At 36.4% G+C, this 12,893-nt stretch overlaps 1 protein-coding gene across 2 annotated transcripts in view; it reads right to left on the bottom strand.

Annotated features, from left to right (window-relative positions):
- Nucleotides 1-274: 274 nt before the first annotated feature.
- Nucleotides 275-12,893, bottom strand: part of NHLRC2 (NHL repeat containing 2) — a 38,432-nt gene continuing 25,813 nt past the window's right edge. Inside the window, exons 9-12 of one of the 2 annotated variants that reach the window (XM_075026444.1) lie at nucleotides 12,454-12,663; nucleotides 11,130-11,355; nucleotides 8,996-9,145; nucleotides 275-715 (exon numbers count right to left, since the gene is read on the bottom strand). In XM_075026444.1, the coding sequence (XP_074882545.1) occupies nucleotides 678-715; nucleotides 8,996-9,145; nucleotides 11,130-11,355; nucleotides 12,454-12,663 (624 nt within the window). In that variant the 3' untranslated portion in view covers nucleotides 275-677. Of the gene's footprint in view, nucleotides 716-842; nucleotides 9,146-11,129; nucleotides 11,356-12,453; nucleotides 12,664-12,893 lie in introns of those variants that run through there. The other variant, XM_075026443.1, reaches the window with a different exon arrangement.

The following is a 12,893-nucleotide window of genomic DNA, read 5'->3' as shown; positions in this document are numbered from 1 at the left end:
GTTTTAAATATTTGAATAGACATGAGGAATAATCTTTAGCAAGGGGAGGGGCAGGGAAATCAACATAGCTACACTACTATTGCTGGGGCTCACCTCTAGTAGATATGCCAGAATTTTTGGCACACGATGCTTTCGTTACAGATAAATCATTGTATCAATAAAAACATGATGAGCAGCATAAATAAGGGATTATCTTTGTAGGTATGTTGGTATTGGTCCTCGGTTGTACTGGTACACACAAGAAGCCTGTATTAGTACTCTGTATACGTATGTCCTAGTCAAAGCTGCAAAACTGTTATTCAAGTAAAACAATTGTAACAAAACAACTATATTTTTTTAGAAGCTGCTGTTAAAATATAGTTCAACCATAATCATTAAACAGGCCCCCATATACTGCAAACTCTGGCACAGTTTAGCCTCAGTAATACGGCTAACAAACAGTGCTTCAAAGTGGAGCTCAATCCAGCGAGATCTATTCCAGTAGCTAAGCTTACTCTCAGATCTCTGCAATAAACTGAAGGCTACAAGCAGTCAGTTTATGACTCATGCAATACACCATTTCTCATCTCTCTCATGTGCAGAAATGGAATAAAACCAGATCTCTTGTTTTCAGACCACTGGGTAACCTTGAAGCTGGGGAGTCCTCATGACTGTATGCTGTTTTACCAACCCTCAGGTCACTGAATGGCCGGCTGACATCCATGACTGCAGAGCCCTGTGGGAAAGGGAGTGTGAAATGAATAGTACTTGTTAATTAAAGGATTTTAATCAACCCCTACAGCAGATGCATTTCATAACTTCCACATCTATGTTCATATAAAGATTGACAGACAAACGCAGACTTGAAAGAAAAGATAAAATTTTTAATGTTTATTTTTCCATGAAAAAGCTTTACAAGGAGAAAGAGGTTTCACAGGAGAAAAGAGTACATTCTTTAATCACTGTTTATTTGTTGAATTGATATCTGAGGCTGACATTTCTTCTACAGTGTATTTATTTGTTCTCATAATATTACAGGACATTTACCTTTTATTTAAAAAGGATCATAATCCATGAATATCGTTAAGAATGCTATTATGCAATGCTGTATGTGAAGAATTTACACAATCTACATCAGCTGTAGATGAAGTGCCTTCAGTTTTAATTCTTTGCATATTTTGTAGCAACAAATATAAAACACATCTTTTAAATGTTCAGATATTTGAAAGGCTTTGCATCACATGTAATGGAAAACCAGAGGTTTAGTATCTCAAAGAGCAGACAAAAATATTCCAATGTCCACAAAGCAACACTGAAGTTCTCAAGGAAGAAAAAAAAATCCTCATCTTTCCCCTTAAACCATATGGAGACATTTATTAAGGTGTTAAATGCTCAGACACAACTTTCTTCACTAGTATTATACTGCTGGGATTTTTAGACATCCCAGAATCAGAACCTAGATGAAGTTATATGGTTTCACAGTGAAAGAACCTGGCCCTTCCTAGCCGCCTCTACACAACCTTTTGCCATTTAAAGAATCTTTGCTGATCTGTAGAACAGGGGAAAAAAACCCCAAACCAAAGACCAACTCTCCACCCCTCAAATATCAAGAAGCATTACCCCTGCCCTTTTAGATCAATGAATGTTTTACCTTCCATCTCATTCATATCACAATTTCAGCAAGCTGTTTGAAATCTCCTTGCTCAGTTTGTTCTGAAGTGCACAAAAGAGGTTAGTTTCAGAAGTAAGGTCACAAGATTGAGAAAAAAAAACATTTTAAAGTACTTCGCAAGAAGAGTAGCTTGAACAAAAAGCACCTTAATATCAACTTAATTAAAAAACATGGAGGAGAATGAAAACTCTTCACAGTTTCAGAATTAGTAGAATTAGTAGAATTAAAGCCCCCTGAAACTTGCAAACCATGAAGGTCAAATACCATATTTCAACCAGTACTCCAGCATTTCTGTAAAGATACACTTTCAAGTATTATTATGGAAGGCACTGATTTTTTCCTTCAGCCATCAGGATGTAATGAAGACAAAGAATTTCTGTCACATTGGGCTAAACTACTGGCCCTAACAATATTTGCCACTAACCTTGGAGCACCTGGATTTCACCCAGTCGCAGTTTTATAACTACCTTATTTTTCTTTATTAATTTCTTTATAAAGTCACATAGATCCATCACAGGTTTTAATGATACAATGATTAATGTTACATCAATGGTAATGATTTATAGAAGAGAAAGTTTTAATTGTATTAATTCTCCTTTAAAAGTGAAATTGGGTAGTTTTGAAGTTAAATATTCAAAATATAAAACATTTAGCAATTCTGTTCCTCCACTTTACTATCAATTCAAAATTATTAAAATCTGGAAGCCAGCAATCTGATATAGGCAACTCTTGGGACAGATTCCTTTAATGTACGATCCAAACCCAGCTATTTCAGTTTAATCAAAAGCTTGAAAAACAAGCTCTTATTTTTTAAAAACATGAATGTATGATCAAATTTGGGATCATTGTCTTGCTTTCTATGAAGCCTGACAATTGCCAGATGGGTTGAGTTTCTCAATACTTAGTCAAAAGGGGAAATAATACAGTGTGGAATATTGCTCTGCTGAGGCATTGGTTGAGTACAGAGCATTAAATTAAGGTAGACTTATGAACAGATTTTTTACAAATGGGATTTCTTTAGCTCAAAATTGTCAGTGTTTCAAAGGAACTAGGCAAGAGTTGAAAAATACTTGCAATTCTTTTGCTTAGCCCTAGGGCCTGCAATTGCACAAAGTTCTCTGGCATGCTTGAAAGCAATGGACCAACAAAGAGGTACATTAAGCAATAAGTAATTACAGCTACACAACACTCCTTAAGTTATATCCAAGGTTTCCAGCTTTTCAGCTGCAACAAAAATCTGTTACACTCTGATAATAATTAAGCACAATCTGCAACACGACAGCAAATTACATAATAGCCAATGTATCTAATCTATAGTATCAAAGTTTCCTGAACCCAAGAGCCATCAAAATCCCTGGATAGGCTACTCAAGTTTGATGGGATGTTCTGGGAGATCTAGAAACAACTTCAGGACCTCACTGGACAGGGCCAGAGGTAAAGGTAAAAATTTTGACAGTAGCTGCATCAGTGTAAAGCTTGATGAAGCTGACCTGAGGACAATTCTAATGCTACCTAGAATCATGGGGGAGCATCCAGATAGGTCCTAGAATCCAGTAATTATTACCAGGTTATCTTAAGAATACTAATTAATCAATTGATTGAAGATTTTTGCAGGAATAATAAGGGCAAAATTCTTCCCCTCTTTACAGAGCAAGATTTTATAGGTCGTAAATAGAAGTACACCTAGGAAGCAGGTAACCCCAGAAAGCCAGTATGCACGATGTCTATCCATTTTGAGAATCAGTGTTATGGGGTAGCTCACCCTGAAACCCTCACCACATTTGCACCCTGTTGGAGTGAGCTACCAGGTAACTTATCTTCACATGGGACAGCCCTATTGCACTTGCTGTTTACATCCCCAGCCCTAAAGGAGGGGTGGGACAAGAAGCTGGTGGAGGGAATTACCCTCTTTGCATCCCTCCATGGTAACAAGACACTGGCTGCATTTCATTCTTGGGGAAACTACAGGAGGAAAAGATAGACCCAAAACCCTAATCAAAATCCCCCATAATATTATAACAAAGAAACTAAGATAAACTTGGAAACGCAATCGTAGGCATGCTGAATTCTGAACAGGAGTGAATCCTAATCCTTAACGAGAGTAGTGGTTTTACGTATTATAGTACAAAAACCATAAAATATAGAACAGCTGCTTCTGATTGAAGTTGGTAGTCAAATTTGGTTATATGAACATAATGGAATGTAAAATATTAGAAATATAGTTTCTAAATTCATGATCTGTTGTAGAATACAAAGACAGATGTGGTAGTTTAATTAAGAAATAACCAGGTCTCACATTTTCAACAACTGTCTCCAACTAATTGTCACCATTCGTATACTTTCCCTGCTTGGGACAGAGAAGCTCCTCTAATACCTGACAAACTGATTTAAATGAAAATTATAATGATTAATTCTAAATACTAAATCTTTGCTAACATAAATAAGTAATTTTAATTGATTATATAAACAACTGAGCTGGCAGATTTGATTGGAGAGTTACTGGGGGGTGGTTGATAAGCTGCTGTGCATGGTAAATTCTTGTCAGGTAGCACAACTGCAGCCTGGAGGAGACACATACACAATGTGTCACAGCATCTCTCGCACATTATACAAGGAAGAAAACTTACTTTTGAGTTGCAATACAAAGTTTATGAACACACTTATGTGGGGGTTTAGCTGCAATGTGTCTTTGAGGTAAGTCTTAATGAGTAACAGTGATTTTAAAAAAATACAGATCTTACGAATGTACATAAATGTCTGCTATTGTCTGCTGAACTATAAGCCATTTTATACTAGATATATCACTCATAACTCTACAAAGTCAGACATTTAAAGCTTCCATGTATATAGAAAACCTTGTTAGGAATAAAAAATTCAAGAGAATTTGTGGTCAATAATACAACTCCATTTCCTAAAATAAATAGTCAATAATTAAAGGAACAGAAGGACATGCCCCTGCATGAGAAGGAAAGTCCCTTCATTCTGATCATCACCCTCCTCTGAGCAAGAGATAAGGAATATGTTTTTCTTGACATTCTCACAAGAAATAGTTTTACTCATGGTTTGAGCTACAAGATTTGCCCATTGGAATAAAAAAAGTGCTTTAAGAATATATACATTACTGGAGGCCATATGCACCTTTTCTCAGGCTAAGCAGCTAAGGCATTTACATGATGCTATAAAATTACTTTCTCATGTATTACTCATCTGGTCTGTACTTGCTTTGTATCACATTACCACAGCATTATACAAACATAACGCTCTACAAGTGGAAGACATGAGAGGCAAAACATGAACTATGAAGAATTGCATCTAGTAGAAAAGCCCAAAATGACATGTGAGCATCTAACACAAAAAGGAATCAACTAAAAATGTATGCATAAAATATGTGCCCATCAATAGGTTTACACAGCCAGCATCCCTACCCTTCCTTCAACAGGAGGGAACAAACTACAGAAAGATACTACTGAATTCAAACAACATGAAAAAGCTATTAAAACACATTATGCTCCCTCTTGGAAACCACATTATCTTTTTCCTAGTCTAATGAAGAATATTGTACTGTAATTAAATACATTTTCTGAAAATATCTCACAAAACTATTAATATATTCATTCAAAACCAAAAGCTGCTTCAGAAAAGGAAACACAACTAAAAACTGCAAATGCCACTGAACTTGTTTCCATTATACAATACAACCATGACCAATATTCTTTAGCGATTTGCTCTAGTAATTTATTACTTTATTAAGGTCTGATGCAAACCCTATTAAAGTCAGTAGAAAGACATGTTTTGAAAAGGCCTCGAATTACATACTTTTACTGTAAAACACAAATCTGGGAGTGCTGAGCCATAGCAACCTGCTTAGAATTTTTATATCAGGAAACACTAATAAACTAAATTACCGTACAAAGAGATAGCAGTCATCAATGTATCTGATTCATCAGTGTTTGGACAGAGTAGTAACATTTTCTATTTTTCTGAATCATATTTTGAAGATGCTTTCTGGTACTTAACTGAAATAAATTTCTGTAGCTTGTACATGCTATTCTGTTTGCCTGTGTGGTTACATTTATGGCACTTGTGGCTTTTCTATAAGAGCATCCTGTAAACCCTGGAGGAAGCAATGGAAATAGTATCCCTAAACATCATAAGCTTTAAAAACCCATGTTTTTCTAATTATGGAACATTCAAATGTCTGTACACCACAAGGGAAACAGAAGGAGTGACTCCAGGAATAAAAGTATGCTATTCCTTGGACAAACAAAACATAGCGTTAGGCTGTATGATCAAAGGCCAATCACAGTGAACACAGACTGAGCGAGGAGCAGAAGAAACCTAGTAACCTCATCAGCAAGAACTGGAGCACACTGAGAATCAGCTGCTCCCAAGATGATGAAGGAGAACGATTAGAGCAGTGTCCTTGTGTGAAACCCACTAAGATGAGTCAGGAAAAGCACCTCTCCCTTGCAAAGTAAAGGGTTTAGGACTTACTGGATGTGAGGGGAAAGCATTTTGGGACATACAGCTTTTCTCTGTAAATAGTGGGCTGTGTGTCTTTTTGAGATGGTATCACACCTTCTGCCTCTCCTTTAGCATAAAGCTATTACAGTGTAGTAGCAAGGAATGCTCTGAGGCTTTGTAGAAGGAGCAATAGTAGCACAGATATAGTATACCACCCCCCACTCCCCTAGTTCATATAAGATTCAGTCATCTGGCACAAGACATGGACTTAAAAAGACAAAGAAAAAACTGGTTCAAACAGATAGATTCCTGTTCTCCACTAGTAAAGCTGAAACTGTTTTCCTTGAAATACAATTGTTTAAAATTTGGCTACAACTAAATATTTAAAGGTCCTTTACAGTTTGCTCCTGGACTTCAGCTTGAAGTTTATGCAACAGTTTTCCTACTACCTTCTATTGCCTTTTCCCCATAAGCTTATAGTGGTTTTGAGTGTGTCTTGAAACTTGAAAACAAAAAGGGTATGACATTTAAACACACATTTATATATGTATGTTTAGATAGAAAACATATCTACAACACTGTATTTAAACACTACACACTATAGTTAAATAAAGTTAAGAATACACAGACTTTCCCCTACAGCAATACATAAATTAAAAAGTGTCAATAAGAAAACAGATCTGTTGACTTTTTTTTTTTGAATACTGGAATACAGGCAGAATTTGATTATCTCATCCAACTGAAATAGACAAATATAATGTAATTCTAGTTGAAAATGAGAGAAAAAAAATAATCTGCTAAATTATATGTTCAAGATAACTGTAACAGTTTGGTTTGTTATTCTGAACTTCTGAAACTAATGCTTTTTTTTTCAGTAAGCAACAGAAAATTTGTGAGCTAGTTGGAAGCTTATCTAAGATTTCCTGGCTACTATCCAAAGTAAACACAAACAAAAAATTCTGAAAGAGTGAGTTGTAAAAGCCCAAATCAGTTTCTTTACCTTCATACTTCCAATGGCATTTGCAATCTGTGAACAAAGTAGCAAAGCTTTCTCCTTCTTCAAAATGGCATGTGAAAATTGAGAGGCTTACCCAAAGGAGCTGAAACACTGAATTAGAAAAACTGCTTAAAAAACAAACACGAGAAAAATAACAGCTCAGCCCTTGCCTTGCTGACAGGTGAGATAATAACCATTTCTGGTACCACAGAGAACTTGCAGATAGACTGGCATTTCAATGGAAGGAAAAACCACACCAGTCCATGCGGTTCCCTTAAAACAAAAGCCTCTCGGGTTCATGACCAACATTTCAGTCAGCCTTTAAGTAAGAAAGAGCAACAACAAACCATACTGGGGATTTACTTAGAGGTGTCATGAACAATGGTGACTGTTTTAGAAAAGACTATATAAAAATTCTTTCACTACTGTATATTATATGCAAAAATACTAACTTCAAACTTAAAACAAAGTCATCTTCTCAGAACCGAACCTCATGACCAGTGCTCGGAGCCTTATCCAATTACCACTTAAGCACTGTGGAAACGCTTTCAGTTCAAGTAAAAAACTTGCACCCCCTCCTGTATTCCTGCTACTTACTATGGCAAATTGAAGGAATTTTACTTGCAAAACACTTAACCACCAAAGACAGAGTTCGGTAATACAGTTTTAAAGCACCTTACTCAGAGATTAGGTTACCAGTTTCCTAGCAAAAGCTCAGAACCTCTAAACATGAATGCAAATAATCCATTATTAAATGTATAGTTCTGGTTCAGTGGCCACTATTACAAATAGGGGAATTAACATTGACTTCAAAAGACTCTGAATCAGCCTTCAAGAGTATAATATTCTTCTTAATATTATGTATTTTCAAGATGGAAGTATTCAGACAAGTCTTTACAGAGAAATCATAAAAGTAGGAAGTGATTCACCCTGCTTGAAATGGCTGACATTTAATTTTTTCAGTTTAGATATTCAACCATTATCTACCACTTACTATAAGATGTAAATTGGTATGTATCAGAAAAACTCCAGCATGGTTTTGTGGTGTGTTTTTTTTTCTTTATAAATATAGACATTAGAGAGAGGCACATTCTTTGTTAGAAATCAGCATGAAATTCTTCTGTAGGAACTTGAACACTTCCTTTCACAGAAATTTCTCCATTAAACTATGCACTTCATATAAGGCGGTCATATCTAGTCAAGCAAAACACTTGGTTTGCATAAAATTAGAGCTGCACCTAGTTTAAGATGTATTTTCAAAATACATGTGTCATAAATGCCATTACAGAAAAATAAGCAAGATACTTCTTTTACAGCCTGGAGAAAGAAACTATTCATTTTAACATTCTATTAAAATTTATAAGGGCACAAAAGGAATTTGTAACTGTTAGTCCAAAATGATCTAGTTATTCTAACATTATGTACAGTGCAAAGAACTTCTTACAGTAACATCACAAAGTAACACCAGCTCTTTCAAAAGGACTCTAAAAATTGTTGCTCATTGCTTAGAATGGCATACATCCAACATATTCACAATTGGCAACAGAGTCTAGAGTATTACAATATTATTGCTGTTACTGTAATGAAAAGAAATGAGGTTGTGATGATAAATTTTCACATTAAGCTGTAGGGAACTCTACTTCATTTTACCAAGCATATTGTTGCTTAGCTTTGTCATAAGCTCCAGGAAAATGAACAACGGAGAAAAGTTTTTCTCCTACAAAATGGTGGATAGTAAAATAAAGTATGAAATCAGCTGGCTTTGGGTTAGTTGGTTAAAAAAGCGTGTATCAGTTCAACTTGAGTCAAGCTGCCTTGGTTTGTACTAGCTATCTGTAAAGGCTGACTGAATGAGACTCCTTTCATCATACAGGCATTGCTACCTTTGCTGCAATAGTAGAGGCACGCTTTGACAGCAAGGATAGCTTCAGCTGACAGACAGCTCCTGGGTAACTGAAAGGGAATGATAATCTGACAGGAAACATCTTTTATTTCTCCAGACAGACACTGTCCTTGAAGCAACCAGGTATTATCTGTAAAAGAAGAACAAGTTTTATCATTAGGATATTTAACACCATGTCTGAAACCTACAGAAAACACTAATTCTACCTATAGGACAACTTAGACTTTCTTTCCATATGCAACATTAGGGGAGATTTCCTTCCTGATTTTTCCAGTCATGGACCAAAAAAAAAAAAAAAAAAGTAATTATGGCATTCCCAAACAGAAGTGTTGGTTTTACAAGTGGGTTGCTGCAGTTTAGCAATGTTCAGGCTGACTGTTACAACAGAACTTGAGTTTCACATTTATTTAAATATTTAAGAGTATGTGAACTGAACTGCACAATAAATATACCCAGCTCATTGCACTGTACTCTGTATTTTACTGTGAGATGGATAAAGTGCTCTTTTTGGCATTTTTCAGAAAACACCTAAAAGTTGGCTCTAGAGTTTATGAACTTGAAATGACTTGTTGAGTTTAGGTTGCTTACGTTCTCCAATTTTACTAACCCTTGAAGCTATCACATATATCTTTACTTCAACAATATTTGGAGATTCTCTTGGCCAAAAAGTGTGCCGACTCTCCTGGAAATAGTATATTTGTACTCCAAAAGCACAAACTGGGATGAGAAACTACTTTAAATCATGAGGCATATAAACAAATTGCAGTGCCTGTACAGTATTTGTTGATTGCTTTTAAAAGCAGAAATATGCACATATGAATGATAACAAAATAGGTTCAAAGTGGTTAGGTATAATTGTACCTCAAATACTTTTTGGAAGAGACAAAAGCAAAAAAAAAAGGGATCTCTTTCAGGAATATGCTTCAGCTTCATGGTGAGCTTTCTCCCAGAGACAGACAGTAGGGTTGCATGGTGGTGTGCTCCCTGCTCACCCCAACCTGACCTGGCCTGTATTTCCCATAATCCTGCTCAAGTGATAACCACCAGTGGTGCTCGTAATGATGCGTCTGGTCATGATTGCTGCACCTGGCTCAAAGTGGATTTGGGGGAGACAGGTAACAATAGCCAAGGGCTAGTTCGAACAATGTGCCCACCTAACCACAGTGCTGGACAAATCTGGAAGAAGCTAACATCTGTAGTCGGTATGCAAATACGAACTACAAGTCAATTATCTTACTCCATAAAGAGTGGACAGCCCAGGGCCTACTGAGCTCTCCTGCATGGCAGTGGGCTGCATGCCAGGATCTCCCCTCAAGTAGGTTGAGAGATTTCTTGCTGCAACAGATTCTGGGTAATTGATTAATAGCATGCTAAACTCTGAAATCTTAGCTAAGTGATATAAAGGATTGATTGCATGCATATAGTCCTTTAGACATAAACTGCTGACCAAGTCTGGGACTAGGAGTGGATCCAGCTGCACCTAAACTCCCCTCTGGGAAGTTTAGAAAGCAAGGGGTCCTTTCTGAACCTCATGACTTAATGGGAGGGTCTTCCTGACAGTTTTGTCTGACCCTGTCCTCTATGCTGTAAGTATCAAGTGAACCTTGCCATCAAATCATGTTAAACCACTGTGGTATTTACTATCAAACCTTGTTAAATCGCTCTTTTACATCAATAAACATATTGCTACTTTTCTCTCACAAGTTAAGTGCTTCACTCCATCCCTGACAGGCTGGGATAAGCTGATCATAGAGACAGAGTGGAGAGAGCAAGCATCTAAGGGGGATCAGTACCTCTGCAAACCCTCACTGGCAGCTTGTTCCAAGAAAGTTAAAAAAACAAACAAACAAACAAAAAAAACCCCGCAGCATGTATTAATTCAAGCAAAAAGCAGCCTATCAGGTGTTTTTTTTAAATCTTCACAGGCCAGCTGTTAAATGTATCAACTCTAAATAACATGTATTCCATCTCAAGGTCAAATGGGAACACAGGACTGGGAGGGACACACTGATTCATCAGACTGAGATCCCTTGTATTGCAGGCACATCATTATATAACCCTCTTTGTATCCTACCCACTCCTGTTCAACTGATAAAACAACACAGGCACTTTACCTTCTGCTGTGATAAACCAGGAATTGGGTGCTTCTTCATTCAGTTTTGAATCTGGAGGAAGAGTCAACTTTAATAAAAACCGAATTGTCTGGCCAGGAGCTACAGTTAGTGAAGGAAGTTGAAGAACTGGTGCAGATTTAGGCAGTTTTGGAAGGTTTGTTATTTTATCCTTTTGCACAGGCAGGTTATCTGGAACATCACATGCTTCCGGATTCAGGATAGGCAACTATCAGTAGAAATCAAACAAAATATTTATTTTTATTTGTACCAAAAGCAAATAGGCTTTCAAAACACAATCGCAGTTTCAAAGCTGACATGGACTAGGAAAACTAAACGCATGATAATATGGCTATTGGACTCAAACTTTCTGACAGAGTGCCACAATACTACAATGACAAAGAAAAAGGGAAGGACAAAATGATTTTTTTAAAATGAAAAAGATAAAACTGATTAATCCAAATAAAAATAATATTTACTATTAAAACCATAAAATCTGCAACTAAAATGTTACAGTTGCATTATATTTTTACTTTAAACAAATTTTATAGGCATTTTCTTCTAATCTGGTGGTAAATTGCATGCTTCAGTAATAAAATCCAAGATTTTAACCATGCAGATTGCACACTAAAGTAAAGGATAATTTCCCAGAAAAGCCACCAACATGGTATATGATATGAAAATTTAAACACACAATAAGATTGTGTACTATTAAATGCAAGAAACATACAAGACAGTTGGACCATTACATCATATATATATATGTGTGTGTGTGTGTGTGTGTATGAAAACATTAAGACATAGTGCCATGGTAAGACAGACAGGAGTACAAATTTATTTGCCTTCATGTTTATAAGCAAATACAACAGTGCTCAATTATGACAGAGGTTTTGATTCGACAGCTTGGAAGCCCACTATGTATCCCGCTTTAAGTCACTGACCTCCCTAAATCATCTCTTACAGCTTAATTACAGGACTTCGTAATCGATTTTAACTTCCACTTCTTACATAGTGCTCATGAAATGCTTTTCATACTGAAAAAGTGGGCTCTATTTTTTAATAACTCATGTTTCTGTATTGTTCTTTTCTAGAGGAATATCGCTTTCTGTTTTCATGCAAAAGTTGCCCTTCCAAAGACTAAGGCTTTCAACAACTGTGCTAACAGGCAATGTTTATTTGCCAGATCATCACAAAACATTTTGTGAATATAGCTACTGTACCCAAAAAGTTTATAAGCTATATGATTTTTATACCACTTGCCAGAGTCTGTAATAGTAATTCATATCAAGAAACACCATTATCAGCCTGTTTAATAAGTATTACTTGCCATGGAAAGAATTTTTGTTTCCAAATCCAGAACTTTAATCTGATGATTATTTGTGTCTGCAACATACATCAAGCGGCCATTTTCTTCAACACACAAACCTCCTGGTTCATTAAAAGTTGACTGTGCAAAGCTGGAACCAATAACATCGCTTGCTTCTCCTGTGCCTGCCAGGGTAGCACAGTTCTTCATCTTGGGATCTACGACCTTAATCTAAGATAAACAAAGACACAAAAAAACTTTACTGAAAAAAACCCCACCAGGATTTAGAAGTTCTGCATTATCTTATGCCCCATTTTCAGAAACCAGCACTAACTTAGAGTACCTTAGCTACCAAGTGTGTGTCCTAGAAGCTAAGTTATCATACTTTACCAAATGACATGTCCCATCTTCCTCACCCCCCATTCCCTGCTGGACTTCACTTCTTTCTTTGGTCTTTATTC

The sequence above is a fragment of the Buteo buteo genome, chromosome 4 (assembly GCF_964188355.1).
Source record: "Buteo buteo chromosome 4, bButBut1.hap1.1, whole genome shotgun sequence".
NCBI classification, from domain to species: domain Eukaryota; kingdom Metazoa; phylum Chordata; class Aves; order Accipitriformes; family Accipitridae; genus Buteo; species Buteo buteo.
This window is presented reverse-complemented; position numbering and strand designations above follow the sequence as displayed.